General features: G+C 35.4%; 1 protein-coding gene across 4 annotated transcripts in view; it reads left to right on the plus strand.

The window, feature by feature from the left end:
- The window catches only part of USP9X (ubiquitin specific peptidase 9 X-linked), a 139,847-nt gene that overhangs the window by 87,496 nt on the left and 26,760 nt on the right, over positions 1-25,591 (plus strand). For all 4 annotated transcript variants that reach the window (XM_057495778.1, XM_057495779.1, XM_057495780.1 and 1 more), the window contains exons 17-29: positions 577-672; positions 1,161-1,372; positions 2,440-2,680; positions 2,971-3,120; positions 4,368-4,488; positions 13,558-13,688; positions 13,884-14,162; positions 16,054-16,179; positions 17,126-17,251; positions 18,413-18,579; positions 23,743-23,851; positions 24,084-24,230; positions 24,820-24,966. In XM_057495778.1, the coding sequence (XP_057351761.1) occupies positions 577-672; positions 1,161-1,372; positions 2,440-2,680; positions 2,971-3,120; positions 4,368-4,488; positions 13,558-13,688; positions 13,884-14,162; positions 16,054-16,179; positions 17,126-17,251; positions 18,413-18,579; positions 23,743-23,851; positions 24,084-24,230; positions 24,820-24,966 (2,052 nt within the window). The remainder of the gene's footprint in view (positions 1-576; positions 673-1,160; positions 1,373-2,439; positions 2,681-2,970; positions 3,121-4,367; positions 4,489-13,557; positions 13,689-13,883; positions 14,163-16,053; positions 16,180-17,125; positions 17,252-18,412; positions 18,580-23,742; positions 23,852-24,083; positions 24,231-24,819; positions 24,967-25,591) is intronic.

A 25,591-nucleotide genomic window follows, 5' to 3' on the forward strand; every position in this document is an offset into this window, starting at 1 on the left:
CAGAAATCCTTTTTAAAACTCAAAGTTTATGTGGTACTCCAAAATGTAAAACTAGTGAAGTGAGAAAGGGAAGCCTGTTTGTTTGTTTTTCTGCCCAGTCTCAGTCTCCGTATGCTTTATTTTTTTTCTCCTCTCCAAGCCCATTATGGGGGTCAGCCTTAAAATACTCCTTAAAGCCCTAGAGTTCTGCATGGAGTTTGGAAACTGCTGATATAGTAGATGAGTGATAAAGATCTGTAAAAATGGGAGTAATCCATTCTGCTGAATTGTATTTCATGTAATTTTTTCCCTTTAATTTGAATTCTTCCTTTAATGTCTCACAACTTGGTTACCAAGGTGTTAAATTGCAGGGTTAAATAATTTGGGTCAAAGTAATTGCCTTATTCAATCAACTGAGTTTTATATTTATTATTCTTTCTTTTGGTCTGTTTTCTCAATATTACTTGATATACTTGATTCAGAGTCACTGTACTTTTCAGTTACTGAATACTGTATTAAAAATAACAGAGTATGTTTTGAATTGAAATGTCCAACTGAAATATTTCTTGAAAAATACTTGAATCTTTTTGAACCTAGGTTGTGATTCAGAGTAATGATGATATTGCCAGTAGAGCTATAGATCTCCTTAAAGAGATATACACAAACCTTGGTCCGAGGCTACAAGTCAATCAGGTGAGGATTGACATGCTTTAAAAGTTCCACAAATTACAATTCAGACTGAATAAATATTTTTCTTAAAATAATTTTTTTAATTCAAATTAACTAGAAATTGTTTCATTTCAACTCATAATAAAGATATGCCTAAAATATTTAGTCCATATTTCTCTAATACAAAATGCTATCTAAATGAATCTTGTATTGATAAATCTTGAAGCGATTATTTTAAATATAATTGTCACAAGAGATTTTGACTGAATTTCTTTTGATTCTAACACCTAATCCTGAAGTTCGTGTTTTGAGTATTTAGTTTATACTTGTTAGCATACTTTTATGAAACATAGTGTTTCTTTATCAGTATAGACTCTGGTTAAATATAATCATGGTTAATTGAGAACTACTTTTAGTTTTTGCCATGTTTTATTAGATTGATGTTTTATATTTATTTAATTTTTACATTTCAAAGCAATTTGGACAGTCTTTATTTGGTCCATTATTTGTAGGTGGTGATCCATGAAGATTTCATTCAGTCTTGTTTTGACCGTTTGAAAGCCTCCTATGACACGTTGTGTGTTTTGGATGGTGACAAAGACAGTATTAATTGTGCCAGACAGGAAGCTGTTCGGATGGTTCGAGTATTAACTGTGTTAAGGGAGTATATAAATGAATGTGATAGCGATTATCATGAGGAAAGAACGATTCTCCCTATGTCAAGGTTTGTCAATAACTGGTGCTACTTCTTAATTGTTATTTTCCTATCCGTCTGATTTTTAGAAAGTGATGATGTCAGGTAAAAGGAGAGTTAGGAAATTTTTTGTTTCTGAAAATGTTGGTGTCATGCCTACAGAAAACAGTGTTTATGTTTTATACTTTATTTAGTAGTACACCGTTTTTTTCCCCAGGATCTATTTTTTATTTTGTTTTATTTTTTGATATGGCTTTCTCACTCATTAAGCCAAGTTTTTTTCTCTTTATTCTTTCTTTTTTGCCATTGACTTAGTGCCCATTAAGTGTTGCAGAGATATTTTGCAGTTGAAGTGTTCTAATGCCATATATACACTGTTACAATTAATAGTATAGTCCTCTTGGAGAGTAATTGGGAAGAAGGCTTAAAAGCTGCTTTGACAGATAGCCAGTAAAGTGAGAAATATTTTCAAATGGTCTAATATTTCTCTTAAGGTTCTTACCATTTAGTAATTCAAATAGTTGTTATAATTTGGAGATGTTTATGGAGTGAGTGCCACCAGTATTTTAGAGTTCTCTTTGTTAACAATGAAACTATATAAAGTTGCTCCTTGAATATGATTTTTGTTTTTTGTATCTTACCTACAAGAAGGTAATATGGCAGTATAAATATTTTGGGGTGTGAATTTTGATTTTAAGAATTTTTCAGAAGGAATGTACATCTTATTTTTGTTGATACTCAAGCTAAAGTTTATCTTCCACATTTAAAAACAGTGCGTTTGGCTTTTATATCTTAAAACTAGCTGAATTGTTACTCATATCTGTTATAATTACTTATAACTAGATACCTTATTTTCTACAAGCATAGGTCCAAGAGTAACAACAAATGGAATGTGATTGTGTTCTGAAGATTACATACAATGTTTGCAGTTAATAGGAGCAATAAATTTTTATTTTCATGATCCTAACAATAAGTATTTTTAACTCACTTTCTCTTGTTTAATAAGAAAATACTCAATATTAAATTCCTAGCTTTATTTTTGTGTGTGTGAGGAGGTATGAAAGTCTGCTGAATATGTTTTCCTTTTATTTCCCCAGAGCTTTCCGTGGTAAACATCTCTCTTTTATAGTTCGATTTCCAAACCAGGGCAGACAGGTTGATGACTTGGATGTGTGGTCTCATACAAATGATACCATTGGTTCAGTACGACGATATATTCTCAATCGTATTAAAGCCAATGTGGCACATACAAAAATTGAGCTTTTTGTGGGCAGTGAGCTGATAGATCCTGCAGATGATAGAAAGTTGATTGGACAACTTAACTTAAAAGATAAATCGGTATGTGTATTTACCAAATTTTTCAAGAAAATCAAACCTGAGGCTGTTTGTCATTTCAGTAATCAACATTTCATTCAATAAATGTTAAATTCGCATCTTTTATGTGTGAGGTTCTGTATTAAGTGTTCTGATTATAACAAAATAAGACCGGCATCATAGTATCTATGATAGACAATACTTAGAAATTGTGTTTCTAAAAGGATAGCAACTAGTTTTTTATTTGTTGGGATGTCACTCTGTTTTGTGTATTTTTCTTTGTCTTTGATACTAACATAGTATATCATTTTCAGCTAATTACAGCCAAACTTACACAAATAAGTTCCAATATGCCTTCAAGCCCTGATAGCTCTTCTGATTCCTCAACTGGATCTCCTGGAAACCATGGTAATCATTACAGTGATGGCCCCAATCCAGAAGTGGAGAGCTGTTTGCCCGGGGTGGTGAGTAAAGTTTTGAGCTACTGTATGTAAGGCATTATGCTAGTTTCTTTGAGAGTAAAGTATTTAGAATAGTTCTTTCTTCTTGAGGAGATTACCATTTAATGTGGCAAAATGTCAAATAACCATACTGTTGATAACAATTAACTCTACAGTTACACTATCAACTTCAGAATGGATCCCTCTGAAAGGTGATTGTGATTTGGCTGAATGTAAATAAAATTTGTATTTAATTTAAAATATTTCCCTATAGATAAGGTATTGTTTTGTTCACATGAAATTAATCTGTTATACAGCTTAATAATAGCTATTGAATATATAAATTTAGGGAAATATTTTTTTTACAATTTTTTTATTAAGATATCATTGATATACACTCTTATGAAGGTGTATATCACTCACATGAAAAACAATGTGGTTACTACATTCACCCATATTATCGAGTCACCCCCCACACCCTATTGCAGTCACTGTCCATCAGTGCAGTAAGATGCCATAGTCACACTTGTCTTCTCTGTGCTACATTGTCCTCCCCATGACACCCCCACACCATGTGCACTAATCATAATACCCCTCAATGCCCTTCTCCCTCCATCTCCACCCGTACTCCCCCACTCCTCCCCTTGGTAACCGCTAGTCCCTTCTTGGAGTTTGTGATGAGTCTGATGCTGTTCTGTTCCTTCAGTTTTGCTTCATTGTTACACTCCACAAATGAGGGAGATCATTTAATACCACTGTATTTTATATTTGTACCACAAAAATGAATCCTTCCTTCACAGCTGTTTCTATAAGAAAATACATGAAATCTTTGTCAGTGACATACCCTGTATCTAAAGAAAGTGACTCCTCCCTTCCTTACCCTCTCCTCCCACTCCTCCTACAGGAATTTTAATAACTACAATAATACCAGACACTCCATTTTCAAAAGGATCCACTCCCTCTAAAAGTTGGATTAGTAATTTAACAAATAGTGGATATGGACAGCCTTTTGTATGTACACAGTCTAACTTGTCTGTTTGAGAGAAATAATTTAATGAAATAGTAAAGGCGTTGTCACATAGAAATTAGTACAGATGGCTTAGATAATATATTCAGTCTGCATCATATAAAAGATTTATAAAGCTACAAAGATGACCATTTCAGAGAGTAAAAGTGACATAGGTAAAGTGTGGAAATTACAAGTTAATTTGGGGAGTTATTTTGCAAATGTGTAATTTACAGGTAAATATTTTGTATATTTTGTATTATAGATAATGTCACTACATCCCAGATACATCTCTTTCCTTTGGCAAGTTGCAGACTTAGGTAGCAGCCTAAATATGCCCCCTCTTAGAGATGGAGCAAGAGTACTTATGAAACTTATGCCACCAGGTAAGAATATTATTTTAATAATAAAGTTGATCAGGACATGCTGGCAAATTCTGTTTCTAGATGGAACATGAGCTTTGTGCTATAGATCACAACTGGTGTTGGCAAACAGTAGCGCACAGGCCAAATCCAGCCCATTGCCTGTTTCTCTGTAGCCCGGCAGCCAAGGATGGTTTTTACATTTTTAAATGGCTGGGGGGAAAAAACCAAAAGAATAATATTTTATGACAATAAAAATTAAATGAAATTTACATTAAGTTTTATTGGTGTGTACAACCTTGCTCATTCATTTACATACTATCTGTAGCTGCTTTTGTTTGAAAATAGCAGAGTTCAACAGTTGTCACATACTATATGGTCCACAAAACCTTAGATACTTACTATCTGGCCCTTTACAGAAAAAAAATTGCCAACCTCTGTACTGTATTATGGGTCATGTGTTGTGTATAACATTGTTCCTTTTTTATTCCTTAGAAAACAACCACTTTAATTTGTGGCTGCTTTTTCATACACATATACATATATACACCATTATATCTGTAAGTAATATCCTCATACAATTATTTCTTTGTCAGTTTTAGATAGCTACAGGTTTTCTGCTGCATAGATGAAAACTTTTATTCTCACATCCCAATTTTTGCTTAAATTCGTATTCTGCATTTACATTTTCAAGAATGTATAAAACAGTTTGCCAGATTACTGACCTGGATTTAATAACTTTCCCTTTTAATTTTCTTGACTTTTGAGGCATCTGTCACATTCTTCCCATGTATCTTCTAAAAACTTTTCTAAATAGTTTTCTGTTATTATGTACGTTATATAATCTGTTGGCTTCACTATTGTCCTAGAACTTTTCTTCTTCCTCTCATATGGTTCTTGTTGCACACCTACCATTTGGGGCTTCTTTCTTCACCTTTTCTGTGGCAGATCCCTATTCTCTAACTCCTAAGACTTGGGCCTTTCTTGAAGTTCTCTCTCATTTTGCTGAAGCACACCTTCCTACAGCTCTCTCAGAGAGTACATGGGAGGTAGTTTTTTGTTTTTGAAATACTGCTTATTTGAGTGTAGCCAAACCCTCACATTTGATTAGTAGTTTGGTGTAGAATTGTAGGTTGAAATTTTACTCTGTCCAGCTGGTAATGTTTGCTTGTGCAAGGACAAAGCCCACCTGATTTCTGTTCCTTTGCATATGATCTTCGTTTCTGGAAGTTTTGGTTTTATCATAGTTTTGAAATTTCATGATGAGGGAGGTACCTTAGGGTAAGTCTGTTTTGGTGGTGGGTACTCAGTGGGCCTGGAGATTCCTAATTTATAAGAAATTGGTATTATTTGTTTGCTAATTTTCTTCTCAGTATTTTGCTTTTTCTCTCCTTGAAATGTCTGGTTGTAGTCTACTAAATCTGATTTTCTCACCTATTCTTTCTCCTTTCTCTCAGTTTATTTTAAAGGGGAACAAAAGGTTTATCCCCCTAGCTTTATTAAGGTATAATTTTTTTAACTGTTGTTGATATATATTGATTTCAGTTGTACAACATAGCAATTCAAATATTATATACATTACAAAACGCTCACCATAAGTTAGTAGTTACCATTTGTCACCATGCAAAGTTATTACAGTGTTATTGACTATAATCCCTATGCTGTATTTTTCATTTCCATGACTTGCTTTATAATCAGAAGTTTGTACCTTTTTATCCCCTTCACCTTCTTTGCCTGTCCCTCCATCCCCTTATAGCAGCCACCAATTTCTTTGTATTTGGGTCTGTTTGTTTTCCACCTGCTGTTGACTTTTTGCCCCAATATTCTAGTGTTAAATTTCAAGACCTTCCTCTAAGTGATCCTTTTCCAAAAAGATTTTGTTTTTCATGAACACATTTCAGTATTTCTGCTGTAATACAGGTTTTCCTCTAAAACCTAATGTTCTGCAAGATTATGCACTAAGAATAACAGGGCTTGTGGAAAAAAAGGGTTGGGACAGATCAATCTTAACACAACTTTAAAAATAAAGCATATTTGGAAACATTTACAACCTTAGAAAAAAGCTGAAAGTATAATTTAAGACCTTTCTTGGAAACCATTTAAGAGTAATTTGCAGATGTGATGTCCCCATCACCCTTAAATATTTCATTATGTATTCCCAACAAACAAGGATATTTGTATAACCAAAATACAGTGGTCTATATCGGGAACTTAGCATTGATTCATTACTACTATCTAATCAGCAGTCCCCATTCAAGTTTCTCCAATAATTTCCATTAGAGCAAAAAGATCAGTTTCAAGGTTTGCATTGCCTTTAGTTGACATATCTCTTCGGTTTATTTCTGGAATAGTTTCTTGTTCTATCTGTCATCCTCTTCCATGACCTTGACACTTTTGAAGATTATAGGCGTGTTATTTTGAAGAATATTTTTCCATTTAGATTTCACTGTTTCATCACCATTAGTTTTAGGTTGTGCATCTTCAGAGGGAATGCTGCAGAAGTGGTGCTCTGTTCTTCTCAATGCTTCTATTCAGGTTGTGTGCAGTTTCAGTTTTTCCCATTGATGATATTCACTGCTGACCACTTGAATGTTTGAAATGCTTTTCCACTTTAAAACTCTTTGTACCTTTGTGATTAAGTATTTTGTAGGGAGGTGCTTTTAAACTGTTTATTCTGTTCCTCATCAAGGTTTTGATTTTTTCATTCATTAATAACTGTACTGTGATTTATTTAGGCACTCAACATTATCTCTAATTTGGTCAGTGGGAACCTCTTCAATCTGGTTTCTGTATTTCGTATGTTCCCATCGTTCTTTGAGCACCTGAGTGCCTTTTGGCTCAAGATGTTCAGGCTAACATGTCTTCTCTCTCCCCCAGTTGAAGAATTGGCTACTTCTCCAAGGAGCCCTTGTTCCTTTCACTGGAGAGTGGTATTTAGAAGGGAAGACCTAGACATTAATTGTACTCATTGCTATTGGTATGTTATTGCCCTTGAATACTCTCTTTGGACAGAACTAAGGAATATGTGTGTATATATCCACACTTACATCTATTCTTCTATTTCCATACATTTGTATACATATACACACACAGGTGGATGTATTAAAAAGCCATTGGGTCATACCACTTCCTCCAGTTGCAGTTGGATATCTCATTGTTCAATCTAGTTTTCTCCCTTTCCATATTTGTAACTCCCTTCTCTCTGCAGTGAAAAATCTGGCTCCCGTTATCCTTTAACTTATTTTCCTGTTTAATCAATCCTTAATGTAATCAGTCATCTCTACCACCACCCCTTTCTCTGTGTGGAAGGACTCTCGCTCTCAATATATTGAGTTTATACAGTTATTTTCATTTATGCTCCCTCCTCACTTTGTTTGAGTTGAACCATCATGCTGATGTATTCCTTTCTTCTTCCTTGTTGTCCTGTTACTGGCCTCTCAGTCCCTACATGGGATTTCCCCCTATCTCACAACCATGTCCTCCTCTCCCTGTCTGGGCTCTATTGCCATAGAATAGGCAGCCTTTTCACAGAGTTCAAACAGACCACTAATAAAAATAATGCTTTGTTTGGAGATTAACTTGGGCAGCCCACACAGTTAATTCAGTGTGTCCAAAGGCTGCCTCAGGAGATACTAAAAAGACATGAAACCAACAGAGAGAAAACGCTGACTTGACAGTGCTGAGATAATACAGATACAAGTGAAGCTTGGAGGCAGACAGGCTGCTGTTAAGGTGGACACAGGACAAGTAAAACCTACCAAGTGTCATGAATGTCTGGGAGTGCACCTCCCAGGATGAGCCCTGGGTGCCGGTGCTCACTTTTAATTTTCCTAAGAGTTGAGAAGAACTTCCTGTGCAGCTGCCAGGCCAAGGGATTTTTGGTTGGTTGGTTTTGGTTTTGGTTGTTGAAAGTTAAAATTCTTCTCTGTTACAATGGCTCCCGTTGCCTGGTAGAAATCACATATGAACAAGCTCAACTTCCACATTATAGTGACATAATTCTATTTGCCAATTGAATATTAGCTAATTGGGGTTATAGAAGCATGTGTTACAACATAACAGACTATACTTACTTCTTGGAGGCTATTACTGATTTTTTTGTTTATCCAGTGTCTTTCATGTCTCTTATTTTCATGGAGTTCCTCCCTGCACCACCACCCCCCAAAAAAACCCTAGCTTTTTCTATTGAATAATTTCGGACATACAAATAATAGTACGATCTCAGTTACCCTTCCCCAGGTTTAACAGTTAACATTTTTCTGTACTTGTTACATCTTTCTATGATGGCATTTTTTTTTCTAACCTTTGGAGAACAAGTGGTGGATACACTATCTTTTTAATCCCTAAATACCTTATTGCTTTCTAATGTGAGGAACATTCTCTTAATATTACCACAGTATTAATGAAAATTAGAAAATTTAGCATTGATACATTAATTTACAGACCTTATTCATAGTTTACCAGTTTTTCCAATAATATACCTTACAACAGTGTTTTCTTACTGAGGATCCAATTCAGGTTCATATGTTGCATGATTTCCTTGTTGGTACATCTTTTTAATCTGGAACAGTTCCTCAGTCTTTGTCTTTTATGACCTTACTGGTTTTGAAGAGCATAGATCATTTGTGTTCAGTGCGTCTCTTTGGGTTTTTTCCATTTCCTGATGATTATATAAAGTTGTACATTTTTGACAGAATACTAAATGTGATTGATATTCTATCTTTCTCAAGGTATCACACCAGAAGGCACATGTCAGTTTGTCCTTTATTGATAACATTATCACTTAATTGCCAGGTTTCTCCTCTATAAAGTTGTTGTTTTTCCTTTTCTGGAGAGAGTTTTGAGAAGTTGTAACTATTCACTCATCAAACTTTTTCTTATTAGTTTGGCCATTTATTGTAATTGTTGCCTGATTCGGTTTTTCCTATGATGGTTGCAAAATGGTGATTAACTTTTGATCATTCTTTCTACATTTATTAATTGGCATTCTACAAAGTAGAGCTTTGTATTCTTCCCTTGTTTATTATCTATTATCACTATTTACTTACAGATTCTTATTTTATCCATGGGTTATAGTCATCATAATAACTTATTTTAATGCTCAGTTGTTACAGATATGGTCAGTGGATAGATTCAATGCCTTTTTTATATAGTCTCTTCGTTTTTGAGTTCTTTATTACTTTCTGGCACATAGTGTTTAAAGCTTACCCAGTGCTTTTTCAGTTCTAGCCCTGGAATCATCCATTTCTCCTTCTAATGATGGAGAAGATATTTAGAAAGCAAAGTCTAAGGGAAAAGTGTGCTCATTGCTACCGAGTCCTTGTTTCTAGTCCTTTTCATTGCACTGAGGAAGTCATAAACATGCAGACACCCCTCCACCTCCCCATATATCAGTATCTCTGTCTGTGTTTGAAAAACAACATACACAGTTTCATACTGGTACTAATCTAGCTTCTTAATCTTTTTCAATTCCATATTTGTAACTTTCTTGGCATTAGTGAAAAAATCTGCTTCCCAATTTCATTGATCTATTGGGAGAGGGTAGAAACTTCTTATGCACACTTCACCTCTGTTTTTAGCTCTTTAATTCATGCATACCTTCCCAAGTACCTGCATTTTCATACCCTTAGCTTTTCTAGAGTCCTGTGGGGTGCTAACTCGTAGGTATCCCTCTTCCCCCAACCCAGCCCCAGACCTTAATCCCACAAGCTCTTCTTGCTTCAGTTAAGCCACCGATCTTCGATCCCCTCTATACCTTGAATAATTTTCTGCCATTTCTCTAGTGTTCTTTTGTCTCCTGTTTGTATGTCCCTTTGAGTTCATATATTTTATATTCATTTATTCTTGTTTTAGTGAGGTTTGTGGATTCATTGCTGATACAGTTCACTAATTGGCCCAGATAATTTTTAACTGTCTTATGTTTCCATTATCTCCCTATTCTAAAGTAAACACCATGTTGACCTTTCCTCTCTCACTTTCTAAGTCCCATGGGACAGAATCACTTCAGATGTTAGAGTCTTAGCTAAGGCTTCACTTAACAATTTTATTCAATCCTTATCTGTTATATTTTTTAGAATTTGTTTTGTTTTATTTACTAGTATCCGAGTAACAGTTGTTTGTTGTTGCTTTGTGGATGCAGATCCAAACTTCACAACATATTTTAAAATAAACCAACCTCAGTATCTCTTGTGATATGAGCATAATGCCACTAGATGGCAAGAGTGAGCTCTTTCAGGAAGCTCAAGCAGGAAATTTTAGGGTGCTTTTTCCAATTTTTGTATAATCAAAGTATGGTGCCTAAATTTGAAATAACCAGCTTTGAAGAAGCTAGTAATGATTGTATTGTAGGAGACAAATCGCTTCAGATTTGCAACTCTGTGGCCTTAGACATAAGTTTTCTTAGTTCCTCAGAGCTTCCTCATTTGTAAAATGGGACTAATAATAACTATTTCATAGAATTGCAGGGATTAAATGGGGTGATGTATGGCAAACCCCTATCCTAGTTACTGGTATTTAATCAGTATTCAACAAATGTTAATCTGCTGTATCACTTGGGCACACAGACAATTCTTTAAGAAAGGAAGTAGGGGGCTCTTAAAAAAGGAAGTAGAGCTGTTACTAGCTGTGTAACATTTGGGTATTCATTTAGTGTCTGTGCACACAAGCATGTATCTTAAAGGGCAGGTGGGGTTGAAGGAAATACCAAGATGGAATTAGCAGCTTTTTTTTCCTAGTTACTGACTTTATCTCTCAGTTCATTCTGAATCTTTGCCTGAAGTCAAGTTCCTCCATTATAATTTGCTGTTAAAATTCCACAGTCTTCTCTAGGTAATTTAATCTCTTGAAACCTAGACTCTACTCAGGAATTCCTGTGACCTTCCCCTACATGCAGCAGGAAAACAGACTCTTGATACTAAGTCATTGAAATGTATGCTGCTTTACCAATCAGGATGAGTTGTTTTGCCTCTTCAGAGCTTCCTTTCTCCAGGGAGTTTGCTCTAGTATCTTAAAATATGCCTAAGTCTATTATGAGCACCTCACACTTACTCATTTAAACCTATGAGGGAATTACTATTTTAATTTGTATTTTAAAGATGGGGAAACTGGGACTCAGAGAGCAAGTTTTGTACCATTAACCTGTGTATTATTCCTCGTTTTCTGTACTTTCTAATAATATGTTGCTATAATCATATAACTGATTATGTTCAGGTGTTTTTTTTTTAAGGAAGACTAGAAAGGAATAAATTAAAACCTTCATTATATCTGGACTGGAGGATTATGGGTGGTTTAAACGTTTCTCATTTTCTGTATTTTGTAAAATGATCGTGAGTATAATTGGGGTCTCAAAATCATTTACGTTTAAGAATGCCAAAGCTAGAATGACCAGTAGTAATCATTTGCTTCAGATCCCTCAGATGAATAAACTAATCCAACATGAAATGATTTGCTTAGAGTTCATTGTTTCCTTTTCTTAGAACTCATTTCTCTTTTCCTATTCCCCATCCTTCACTCAATATTTTTAAACCAAGCAAGACAGTCTTAGATACAGCATACCAACTGGTATGTTTTTAGAGAGTAATTTGGAGATGCATGTCAGAAGTCTTGGACCTTGCAGTTCTTTCTGCTTGCATGATTTTTTTCCTGATGAAATAATTGTAAAGATTTGGCCACTAGGATCTTTAGCATTAAAAAAAAAAACCTGAATGCCCAAAATAGAGGTTAAATTGATATTCTGATAAAAATGACATGTCATTTTTTTAAGTATCATTGATGTACAATCTTTCATTGGTTTCAAATATACAACACAGTGTTTCAGACATAATGTCATTTTATTCACCAATTAAAAACGATAGGGGTGAATATTTAATGATAAGATACGCACAATTCTAAAAACATTTAGTTACATTATATGTCACTGCCTTCAGAATAGGGAAAACCAATAATTTTAACAGAAATTGAATATTTTTTGATAAGCTACTATTTCCAGGCCTGCAAAAGTAAAAGGAAATCTCATTTATCTTTATTCTTCAAAAAACAGCTTTTACTTGAGGGGGTGGGGGAAGTAATCTTTCTTACCAAGTGGTACCTTAATCATAGGGCATTTACCTAGGAAATAATTTGGTAGGTAATGCTTAACTGTATCATGGGATTCTCTCTTTCCCCTCCCCTGCCAAAAAAAACCAAAGCTATGCTTGCTTTGAGGTGAACATTAGGCACTACAGGTTTCTCCCACTATCAGAAAGTAGAGGTTCCTGTGAAGCTGAAATAGCGTGAGTTGAAGAAGCAGAATATTTTTGAGCATTCCTGTACCCAAAAAATAACCTCTCTTAGGCTTTTCTGATATCTTAGGACACATCGTGCTAACAGATACACAAAATGAATGGAGATAAACGCATGTTCATATACACAGTTAAAAAAGGTATGGTGGCTTGATGCTGAGGTGCTAAATGTAGTTCCTGGTGAAGAAGCTTGGTGGGGACACTCTTGCTGCTCAGGGTACGTGCTGCCTCTAGAATGGCTCTCTGCAAAACAAACACTGAAAGCTCTTTTTGATTTTGGCCTTTTTTCATAAAAGTGAAAATTCATATTTCTTTTAGTGAAAACAGGTACTAATTAATGTATGTCTTTCATAAAAGCAAAGTGGCATAGCACAAACTTGCAGAACGCGTGGGCTACCTGTATTCCTTTTTTTTCCCATTTTTATTGAAGGTGCCACTAAACCTGAGTAAAATGAACTAGATAATACATGAACGAGTTAATATGCATAATGTCATGTAATAGAGAAATAGGAATGTAGAGTTTGTTTTTCTGTTTGTTACTTTTCAATAAGAACTACTTCCTTTTGAAGTATATTGTAGTGTTTTTGGTCTGTAGTGGCTGAGGAGGCTGTGTTGGTTTGATTTCTCTGAGTAAGAGATTGCTTCATTTGTGTTTGGGTTGATTGATTAAAGAGCCCTAGTTGATTTTGATTTATTACTATTATCTAATAATTCTAGATCAGGTTATGTTTTGCAGAGTTTGAGCCTGTAACTGAACTGAAATAATGAACAAATGAATTGTTTTGTTTTAGACAGTGTCCTTTTTTTCTTGCAGATAGCACAACAATAGAAAAATTAAGAGCTATTTGTTTAGACCACGCCAAACTTGGAGAAAGCAGCCTTAGTCCATCTCTTGACTCGCTTTTCTTTGGTCCTTCAGCCTCGCAAGTGCTATACCTAACAGAGGTTGGTTTTCTCCTTCTGAATTTATTCTGTGTTCTTTACATTTGACTTTTTACATAGTAATGTGAAGAACATGGATACAGTTATAATGAAATATTCTTGAAATGGTTGAAAATTTCTTAGAAGCTATGATAGGGAAAATCAAAGTTAACTACTTAAAACCTATTATTAATATAGTCCTTCTCCCTTTTTTTCCAGGTAGTCTATGCCTTGTTAATGCCTGCTGGTACACCCCTGGCTGATGATTCCTCTGATTTTCAGTTTCACTTCTTAAAAAGTGGTGGCCTACCCCTTGTACTGAGTATGCTAACCAGAAATAACTTCCTACCAAATGCGGATATGGAAACTCGAAGAGGTGCCTACCTCAATGCTCTGAAAATAGCCAAACTATTGCTAACTGCCATTGGCTATGGCCACGTCCGTGCTGTGGCAGAAGCTTGTCAGCCAGGTGTGGACGGAGTGAATCCCAAGACACCGGTAATAAAAAAGTTATAAAAATCTTTTTGTAAGAATAAGATGGTAATTTTTAAAGTTAAGCTTCCCAGCAACTCTCAAGCATTGAGTTGAGGATTGATTTCAAAATGTTTCAAGTTCCTTCCTAGTGGTATACCTCATTTTAGAGATTTTCTTCTAAAAGATGGTATTTGTATTAAAAGCACAAATGCTTTTCATTGACTATATACTCTGATTTGAAAGACAGTTCCTCCCTGCCCCCCTAAGTCCTGTTTGGCTTTCAGTTATTTTAAAGCTAATAAGAAAAAACTCCATGTAACATAAAGACAGAGGTAGCAGTAAAAAAGATACAGTTGATTTAGCCTGTTGTCAACCTCTCTTCCCTCCTTGACAGGCTTAATCTCCTATTTTAAGCCTGTTCTGACTGTCTTTACCTTGGTGGAGTCCTTGATCCATTTTACTGAAACTTCTCAAGACATGACAGAATTGACAGAATTTGATGACTGTTTATGAGAGCTCAAACTATGCCTTTAATTCTGACTAAAATTTGATTCTATTGTATGCATCAGAAGTGATGGTTTACTAGGTTACTTACAGAAGCTGAAAGCTTCAGGAATATAGATTTTCTTTTTCAGAAATGGCTTAGGTCTTAGGGAAATTGGAATGTTGAGATAAAAGTGATAATAGCACTTAAAATTATTTTATGTGTGATGATGATACTTATGTTTAAAAGGAAGCAGGGACTCCCCCTTCCTTCCCCGCCCCTTTTTTTTTTTAGATAATTGCTGAAATATTTAAAGATAAAATTATGTACAGCCAGGATTTATTTCAAAATAATCCTGCAGTGGGGAAGGGATGGAAAGTGGTGGGGAGTAGTTAGTTAGATAAAACAGTTTTGGTCCTTTGTTCATAATTGAAGGTGGGTAAATGGGTACATGGGAGATCATGATACTATTCTCTCCAGTTTCATAATATGTTAGAAATAGTCTGTTAAAAAGGATAAAAAATGACCTAAGTCTTCATATTGTTTTGTGTTGAGGGTCCCCTGTTTGTTAGGATAAAAAAGTGGCTATTGTTAAGATAAAAACAGATCCTTAGCATGGTCCCTGACACAAGTGCTTAATGAAGTATACAGAACCCAATTATATGCTTCCCTCATTCACTTTTCTCCAATATTTATTCAGAAAATGTGCCACTGTGTATACAAAAGTACATAATAGTCTCTCATTTTAAGGAGAGCACAGTCAGTAGGTAGGTAAAGGCAAAATTAGTGAAACAGACATGTCTTAAATACTGTTGTGGGAATACTTAGAATATTATGACTTTCAAGTTACTACCTGAAAGGCAGTCAGAATTGTCTTGTTAATAACTACTTAAAGGTAATTTGTTTTTTCTTATGGATTTAAAAACTTGGTTTATACTATTAAGTGAAACAGTGGTACCTTATGTATGTTGGTACTTTCATTCTCTTACTGATATTCCTTAAATTTTCTCCTTTGTAAAGAAGAAGTTGATGGTCCAGGGAAATGGGAGCAGGGTCTGCCCAGGCGCATGCATGTGAAACACACAGAGCACTTTACTGAGTCTCTAGATAGGGTGGGAACCAGTCAGTTCACTTTATAGCTTATCCCTACAACTTATGCTGAGCCCAGATGGAGTGACACAAGTTAGATTGACCTAGACTGGGAATTTATAGTGGGCTGCATGGCACTCCAGTGCACAAGTAAAAAAGGAAGTCCAGTCCACGTTGTTGGCAATATGCAATACTTGTGTAAGTCACCATAGATTCTACTGTGTGTGTGTGTGGAAGGAGGTTATCCTGAGGGAGTGGTGGTGAATGAGGAGCAAATGGTTGAGTTGGGTTATTTACAAATTACTCCAAGTAAAATGGTTATCTTTTTTTTTTCTTGCTCAGATCAACCAAGTCACTCATGATCAAGCAGTGGTGCTACAAACTGCCCTTCAGAGCATTCCTAATCCATCATCTGAATGCATGCTTAGAAATGTGTCAATTCGTCTTGCTCAGCAAATATCTGATGAGGTAAATATTAAAATTTTAAAGCTTTGAAATCCTGGAAGGTTCGGTTCTTTCTGCTTTTGATTCTCTGCTTAATTTTAGAAATAACCTTTACTGTAATCTGTGGCTTAATTTTCCTAGGCCCATTCACTTTAATCACTGTCTCAGTCTAGGTAAAGTTCCCTTAACGTGAATTTTATCCAGTACTAATATTACTACTTTCTGGTTTTAATCGTTTTTATGTACAATAACCAATATCCTTTCAAAATATATAATTAAGTGGATTTTGATCAATGTATATGTGTTGAGACCACCCCCACAATGAAGACACACAACATTTCCATTACTCTTTCCATATGCCTCTTAGTAGTCCACTTATGCCTCCACTCTCAACCTCAGGTAACCACTGATCTTCTGTCACTATATAGTAGTTTTCATTTTCTAGAATTTTATACAAGTGAATTCATACAGTGTGTCCTTTTCATCTGGCTTCTTTGATTCAGAATGATGACATTGAGAGTTATCTGTCTTGTGTGGCCCATTAGTCCATTATTTGTTATTGCTGTGTGTAGTATAACAGTATTAGTATTCTACGTTATGTTTATCCATATGCTCAGTGAAGGTTATATGGATTTTTCTTTGGCAGTGAATAAAGCTGCTGTGAACATTCTGTACAAGTGTGTGGACATAGGTTCTTATTTCTATCGGTAAAAAATATTGGAAGTGGAATGGTTGGATCACCTTTGTAGTCTTTAAGATTCTTCTGGAAATTGTAGTATAGGGCCAGATAATAACCTGGAGAGAGAAGTATTGCTGTTAAACAAAAAAAATGGGACAAAGGTAACTTTGGGAACCTAAAGACAATGGTACTGTGTCATGGCCATTCCTATTTCCTTTACAAGGAGAAACATTTTTGCTTTCCTAGTGATTAATAGTCTATCAGCAGTTTTAATTACTCATTATCTTACAGGCTTCAAGATATATGCCTGATATTTGTGTAATTAGAGCTATACAAAAAATTATCTGGGCATCAGGATGTGGAGCATTACAGCTAGTATTTAGCCCGAATGAAGAAATCACTAAAATTTATGAGAAGGTAAGAGTTATCCCAGAAATACATTCCCTCTGAATAAATGTTAGTCATTCATGTGACTGGATTATATATCTGCTATCTTTAAAAATCTAATCATTTGCATCTTAATGGTTGCAAATTGGTAGCTATAGTTACAGTGAAAATATTGTGAAAATAAAGTACTTCAGAATCCTGCCTTGAGGCTGCTATTATAAAATATGAAACTGTCTTTTTCTACTTCTCACTGGGGTTAGGTGTAATTGTCTCATGCTGAATTTGCTTTCTCCTTGTCTTTTTATTCTTTAGTCATCTTTCTCTGTCCTGTGTAAATTTTCGTTTAGGTAACTGTCAGTTACAGTATGGCTTTTAAGTATTTGTAATTCTCTTAAAGCAGTCAAAAGTAAAGTGTCAGCCAATTAGGTATTATTCCTCACCTTCCCTTAGATTAAGCCAGTTATCTATAAAAGAAGGGCTTTGTTTTACTCTGATTCCCTGTCGTATTACATGCCCCTGCTGGCCCTGCTGCATGTTTAGAAGAGGAAATTAAGTTACAGGAACTTCTCCAGCTCAGTAGAGCTTCCCTTTTTATGGCCACCATAACCCTGATTTGCCCAGGATGTACATTGGTGTCCTGTAGCTTTCTGTCTTGTACAGAGCTTGGGTATTCATTCAGCTGATACCTGAATGCCTATTCTTTTTCAGGTATGTACTATAATTACCACTTTTTTATAAAGCCAGATAAGAATTTATTGGCTACCTACCCAAGCATATTTTAGGTTGTAAAACCTTCAAAACCTCCCTAAACAATTGTCCCAGGCAATTACTCTCAACTAAAATGGCTCTGTAGGTAAGCTGCATAGTGGAACTACTCAGAAGTAGCTGACTGTACTGCCTGCATGCCTCTTGAGAAAGGAGGGTGGATGGTTCAGAAGGTCTCTAGGAGCCTGCAGGACAAAGAAGAAGGTGGTACGCTCTGTGTGCTCCTTTAGCCCTTTTTGGGGTGCAACAGAATACTGGAATTAGACTTCACTTTCCACACCATAATTAAAAGGCCTCATGAGTTGCAGGTAAAGGGGCTGAGGCCAAATTGTTTCAGTAGGTGAATTTTAAGCACTGACTTGAGGTTGTGTGGGATTTTTCTTAAATGCATCTCTAGATAATTTGCCCCTGGCTATAATTTTACAGACCAATGCAGGCAATGAGCTGGACTTGGAAGACGAACAGGTTTGCTGTGAAGCATTGGAAGTGATGACGTTATGTTTTGCCTTGATTCCGACAGCTTTAGATGCTCTTAGTAAAGAAAAGGCTTGGCAGACATTCATTATTGACCTATTATTGCACTGTCACAGCAAGTAAGTGTCTTTTTCAATTGTAAGAAACCTGATCTTATTTTTGCAAGCAGAAATGAATTAATTTATGCTGACAAAATTTGTCCCAGAAATCAAGTATTGTATCGAAAGCATATTAATGTTCAGAAAAAAATTTTCAACCATATTTTTCCTGCACCTAAATTTATTTGGTTTTAGTCTCTGCAAAATGCCAACGTTAATTCTCAAAGTAAAATTAATTTTTCTCTTAAGTCCAGAATTTAGTTTGACCTTAAGAATTCGGTTGACAGGACTTAAATAGAATATTAGGCTCCTCTTGGATACCTAAATACCAAGGGTTTTCCTTTTTTAGTGAAGTTATTCATTCAATATGATACTCATAGGTACGACTATGGTGAGAACTTCTGCATTTCACACTAAGAATAATGACAAACTATAAAGCCCCCATTTTCAATTCAAGAGCATTTAATTAGTGACATTAATTTTGCTTTGGACTTCTTTTTGTGCAAATCAGTCAGATTTGTAGCAAATGTTGGTTTCCATCCTCTTACATCAGTCTAATCCTGGCCTTCGTAAGTTAACCTTTAAACTCAAGCATTAATTAGTGTCATTGTTAATATGTAATTTATCTGTCTTAGGTACATTTTGTGAAAAGGCCAGAAATGTTCACTTTGTTTATTCTGTCATATGCCATTCCACAGTGGTGGATATCACTGATGAAAAGTCAGTATAGTCAAAATAAGCAGTGTGCTGAAATGAAGCGTAGTGGTAAATAAAGCTTTTTTTTTTAATGTACATGATGTAATGGAATAGATTCAACTCACTTCAAAGGACATTGTAAAGTAATTTAGTGGGAATGTCTACTATTTTAGAAGTTCCTCCGTAATTTCTTTGAAAACATAAGTCCAGTCTGTTCAGAAACTCCTTTGACTGGATCCCCCCAAATAAGGTTGAGCCTGCTATCTCCTTGAGAAGACTGTCACTGTTGGACAACTTTGTTATATTAAGAAAGGTATAAATAGGCTGAGTAAGTCTAGTTCCTTTGGATAATATTATTAAGTGGAAAGAGGAGAGGAAAGATGATGGCCAGTAGACCTAATGAAGTCAGACCCAGAGGTAACAAATTCTTACTCTGTTTTGATTTTTAAATATTAAATTAGGAACTTGTTCCACTTCCTTTCCTATTAAGTATTAAGGAACTTGGCTTAACATGTTTTCTGCCTCTACTCCTTATGAAAATCCCCCCTATAGGAAATTATAGCCATTTCATTCCTCTCTTTCCTGAACCTTGCACACGGGTTGAAGTACTGTGTCCAGCACTTCATTTCATCCTCTGTTCTTTTCAGCAACAAAAAGGTCTTCTATATTTAAAACCTTTTTGGTTTTACATATCTGATTTTCTTCTCTGATACTTAACTCTTACCCTGCCCTGCAGTTCTCAATCATTTTATAAATACCAGAGTATCTACTGCAAGTTCAAAATCCCTGATTTCTAGTCTGTGAGAACTTGACAGCAAACCTGAGCTGAACATAATTTGTTGGCAGTACCTTTCTAAAATCTGAATTCCCAAACACATTTGGCCCCAAGGCCTTCGGTAGAGTTTATACTTGAATATATGATTATTCATCATAACTATTCAACATGTCACTAACCAATAATCAATCATATTACTAATAGTAGCTATACAGTATAGCTATTTACAGAGCGTATCCCACATATATTTTCTCACTTGCTGATGATGGGATTAAGATAGAAGTGAAATGACAAGGTATACATCTCAAGTTCTAATTAATTTCTGCCACAATTTGACTCTGTAGAATTATAATCCACCAGCAAATTATGTGTGTCCATACTATGTGCTTGGCAGTGGAAGTCCAAAGTCAAATAAGCTTGTACTCAAGGAACTTTGAGACAGAAATTAGTATCATAAAAGGCAAGAACTTTGGGAATTGGAAGAGGAGTAAGTTACTTTCTACCTGGAAGGAACAGAAGTAAAGGTTCTGTGCAGAATGTAGCATTTGAGCTCATGTTTGGATGATATATATATGTGTGTAAAAATGGAAGGTGGGCATTGGCAGTGCTCTCCCCCTCACTCCCCATTATATTGTTTTTACTTCCTGTATTTTTGGACACTGATCTTCTCTTCATACTGCTTCTATCCTCGTTTAAGCAACCAGCGCCCATTGCCTGGACAACCACAATATCGTTAATCTTCTACCCCTAGTGTTGCACTAAGGTGTTAACTCTAATCTATTGACCATACTGCAGGCAGGGTAATCTTTGTGATCATGTTGTTTTCCTTCTTAAAATCTTTCCATGTCTCCCACTGCCTTTGAACTAAATCTAAACATTTAAATAATTGTTTATAAGCATGCTACAATTTATCTCTTGCTTTTACTCGTAACTTTCAACTTAAATGCCACATTTTCTGGTAAATTTTCCTTATTCCTAGATTCAGAAAATCTCCCAAACCTCCTCTGTTCCTTTTAGATGAAGTCTCCTTCCACATCACCATGCTAACCTTATTTTATTGAATTCACTCTCGGTTGGATTTGAATTCCTTTAAGGATCTTTTTTCCAGCCCCCCTCCAGCACCTGTTGCCTTATACCCCATTAAACTCCTTTATGTTACCTCTCTGATACATGTAGGCATTGAGTTTGCCTCTCCTGACATAGTGCTTTCAGGACAGAGCTGAGTAGTCTGGTTTGATATGAGAAGAGGAATAAAGAATAATACTGTAAAGGAGGTTGGTAGGAGTCAGTTTACAGAAGGTCTTTGATGCCAGGGTCTTAGTGTCAGATTATAATGTGGTAAGCAGTCTTGTTGGTAAATAATTTATCAAGTGCCTATCATGGACCAGGCACTATGCTAGCTACTAAGGATATAGCAGTAAACAAAACAGAAAAGGTATCTGCCCTCTTGGAGCCTGTGTACTAACTGAAAAGGATAGGGAGTGGGAAGGGAAGACATAAGGGAAAGTAATAGTATAGTAGATAGTAATAAATGCTGTGAAGAGAAATAAAGCAGGAAAAGGGGGTAAGGAGTAGGCTGTCAGTGGACTTCATTGTATATAAGCTAGTTACAGAAGACTACCCTAAGAAGGTGACCTTTAAACAAGGCTCTGAAAGGGTAAGTTAGTGATGTGTTTAGATAATGGGGGAAGTGTGTTTTAAGCAGAAGGAGTAGATACAAATGTCCCAAAGCTGGACCATGCCTGACATGTTAAAAACTAGCAGGGAAATGTGACTGGAGCAGAGTGTGGAGGTGAGGTCAGAGAGGTAATAAACAGCCTGTAAGCATTTTATAGGTCATTGTAAGGACACTGATTTTTACCCTGAGTAAGATGGGAATCCATTGGAGGGTTTTTGGCAGAGGAATGGTGTGCTCTGAGTTCATACTTTAAGTTTATTCTGTTTGCTTTGTTGAGAATAAGTTAAAGAGTGGCAGGAACAACAGTTAGGCTATTTCATTAATCAAATAAAAGATGACAGTGGTTGGAAGTGTGGCAGTATTGGTAAGAAATTATCAGATGTTAAATATGTTGTGAACGTAGAGGCCACAGGATTTGTTGATAGATAGCATTTCTTTTGAATCATTACAGAATCCTGCATGTGTGAGGGAGCTCTCATCAGGATCTGATAGGCACCAACTATTTATAGACCTCTCACTCTATTATGGCTGCATACCTCACTTTTTAAAATATAAAACTAGGACAGCACGAATGACACATAACGAAGAAAATCTGGTAGAAGTTATGCATCTTACACATAATGTAGGGGTGTCACAGGGAAGGCAGTATAGCACAGAGAAGACAAGTAGTGACTCTATAGCATCTTACAATGCTGATGGACAGTGACTGCAGTAGAGGAGGGGACTTGATAATAAGGGTGAATGTTGTAACCACAATGTTTATCATGTGAAACCTTCATAAGATTGTATGTCAATCAAATGATACCTTAATAAAAAAAAGAGAAAAAAGTTACGCACCTTCTCCCCGGAAAACTAGGTCCTTCTTTCTTCAGTTTACTTGGGTTCCACCAAACTCAATCCACAAAGCTTCTAAAGTCCCTCTGGCTTATAGCATCATGTACAGGTTTCAGAAACCTAAAAAACATCCAAGAGAGGTTTTGTACACAGAGTGGATGCTTATCAAGTCCTTTTCATTGAAGTGTAAGTTTGGTTGTAAGCTATCAGCACAAAGATGGAAACGTGATACATAAATGCTTAGCAGTTAATTTTTGTGCGTTTTCCATATGTCAAATGTTCCAGTGCCGGGCATTAACAAAGCAAAAGCAAAGCTTTCCCTGAAAGAGTTTACTTTCTAATGGAGACAGACCACCATCTCATAAGCAGTATTTACACATTTGTTAACTGGTTCTTACTTAGCACCTGTTATATGCCAGATACAGTTCGAGGTTTCTGGAGTCACAGTACTAAATACATGGCCCTGCCCTCTTGGAGCATTCTAGTGGGATCTATGTCGTATATGTAGTGTTTTTTTTTTTTTTAAGATTGATAATGATCAAGTAAAATTCCAAATATTGTAACCAGCGATAAGTTTTTCCTGTGGGTCATCCGAGAATGTTTTACAAGACAATGGTTCTCAACTTCAGCACATTTTAGGATCACCAGAGAATTTATTGAAGCACAAGTTGCTGAGTTCCACCCTCAGTATTTCTGATTCAGCAGGTGGTACCTAAGAATTTGCATTTTTTAAAAGTTCACATAGAGAGAACATGGTCTGTAGCCGATCGAGGGACCATGCTTTGGGAACCACAAGTAGAATATAAGGGACATCTAAAGCAATATCCTTACTATAATTGCAACAGAATTCCTACACAGTTGTTTGCTCCAATGGACAACAAGAAAAATTCTGTAAAAGGCCAAAAATACAAATAAGGCTCATTGTAGAGCCTCTTTTAACTAGAAGAGCATTTTCATCCTGTTACAACAAAAATGGGGTGTTAAACTCTTCAGTTACAATTTGAGGTTATAGTTCTTGACACACAGCCTAATAAGTTATTCTATTATATGTTGCTGGCTTAAGGGGATGTTACCTTGTATTTCTACTTTTATTTTACCTACCCCTTATATTACCCACACCCACACCAAGAGAACAATGTTGGAATCTTTTTTTCTTCTTCATGAAAATAATACGTTAAATGTGAAACATTTTTTATTTCAGAACTGTTCGCCAGGTGGCACAGGAGCAGTTCTTTTTAATGTGCACCAGATGTTGCATGGGACACAGGCCTCTACTTTTCTTCATTACTCTGCTCTTTACCGTTTTGGGGGTGAGACATTTTTTAATTTGCATATCAATGTAATTCATCCTTTAAACCGGGAACATTCGGGAATACATGGTTTTTGCTTGTATTAAAATTTGAGCAGTCTATAGTTAATAAGTAAAATATCAATAATTTCCCATACTATTTTAGTCATCTATTCTAGTTAACTCTGTGTTTTTAAAAAGTGGATTCTGAGCACAAACATGTAAATTCATTTTATTCTACTTGATTGTTTCAGAGCACAGCCAGAGAGAGAGCTAAACATTCAGGCGACTACTTTACTCTTTTAAGGCACCTTCTCAATTATGCTTATAATAGTAATATTAATATACCCAATGCTGAAGTTCTTCTTAATAATGAAATTGATTGGCTCAAAAGAATTAGGGTAAGTTGCATTTAATACTGTGTATCATAAAAATAAAAAGAATGTTTTATTAATAGTTCATAGTTTTGAGCATTTTGGTTAAAATGAAAAATACCAAAGAGTAATAAAAATGACCAACTCTTGTGTTCGTGGATATTAATAACTCGTAGTTCACAGAATGAATGCACAACTAGTTTCATAAAATGCTTTGCTTTATTTGAGACTTACTGTATTGATCTTAGGCTTCCATGTTAGAATGTTGGGCCTTTTTTGCAAATTTTCATGTTTTTAAAAAGTATTAAATTACTTTCATCAAAAATGAGTTATAGACTATTACTTAACTCTTGATCTTACCATGTGGTACTTTGTACTTAGAATTATATGAGAATTTATTTCTGAAGAGATTTGTAGCTTTTAGCCTTCAGGTTAGCATTTCTCCTAGTGATTCATAAAGCCTACTTCTAGAAAGTTCTGAAGAGAACTTAAACTTGCTTAGAGTGGAAAGGTTTAGGGGAGTTACCTCATGTCTGTCCGTCATTGTCTTATTCTGGCTCCTTCCATCCTCTAGTTCCCTTTCATAAGTTGGCATTTTATTTTATTTTTTTGGCAGGATGATGTTAAAAGAACGGGTGAAACAGGTGTTGAAGAGACTATCTTGGAGGGCCACCTTGGTGTAACAAAAGAGTTACTGGCCTTCCAAACCCCTGAGAAAAAGTATCATATTGGTTGTGAAAAAGGAGGTGCTAATCTTATTAAAGTAAGTTCCTTCTTGGTTCTAAGCTAGATCATACCCTTCTAAATATTTATTTAGCAAATCTGTCTGATAGTAGTGTTACTCCTTTGGGGTATTATCTTGACTTTATTTTTAGGAGTCTTTATAGAGGTCACAGTAATTTTTTAAATAGTTTCCAAATTTTGTTAGTACATTTCAGTACTATGTATTTTATTAGGTACATAAGCACTACTTAATTTTTTTATTTTAAAAATGAATTTTTCACTTTTTCAGACTTTAAAATGAGACATCTATTTTGTAAGACTGCGTCTTGTTTATCATATTTCTTAAATGAATTTCTTTACATATGTAGTAACTTAAAACAAAAACCATCTTTTTTGTTAAGTGCTACAGTTAATCTCGCTCTTGATACTACTGTATGCTTGTTAATGGTGGTAAATAGTGTTTTTGAAAGGGATCTTGTTATTAGGAAATGCAAGTAAGTTTTCTGAGATGTAATAAGATCTTGAATTCTGACAAGTAATGACATTGTTTCTCTCCTTTAAAAAAGGAAATTACAAAGATATTGTAACAGCTTGGTATGGTGATAGCTGGTACCTAGAATTGTCATGTATATAAATGTTGAATCAGTATGTTGTACACCTGAAAC

The sequence above is a fragment of the Manis pentadactyla genome, chromosome X (genome assembly GCF_030020395.1).
Source record: "Manis pentadactyla isolate mManPen7 chromosome X, mManPen7.hap1, whole genome shotgun sequence".
Taxonomy (NCBI): Eukaryota; Metazoa; Chordata; class Mammalia; order Pholidota; family Manidae; genus Manis; species Manis pentadactyla.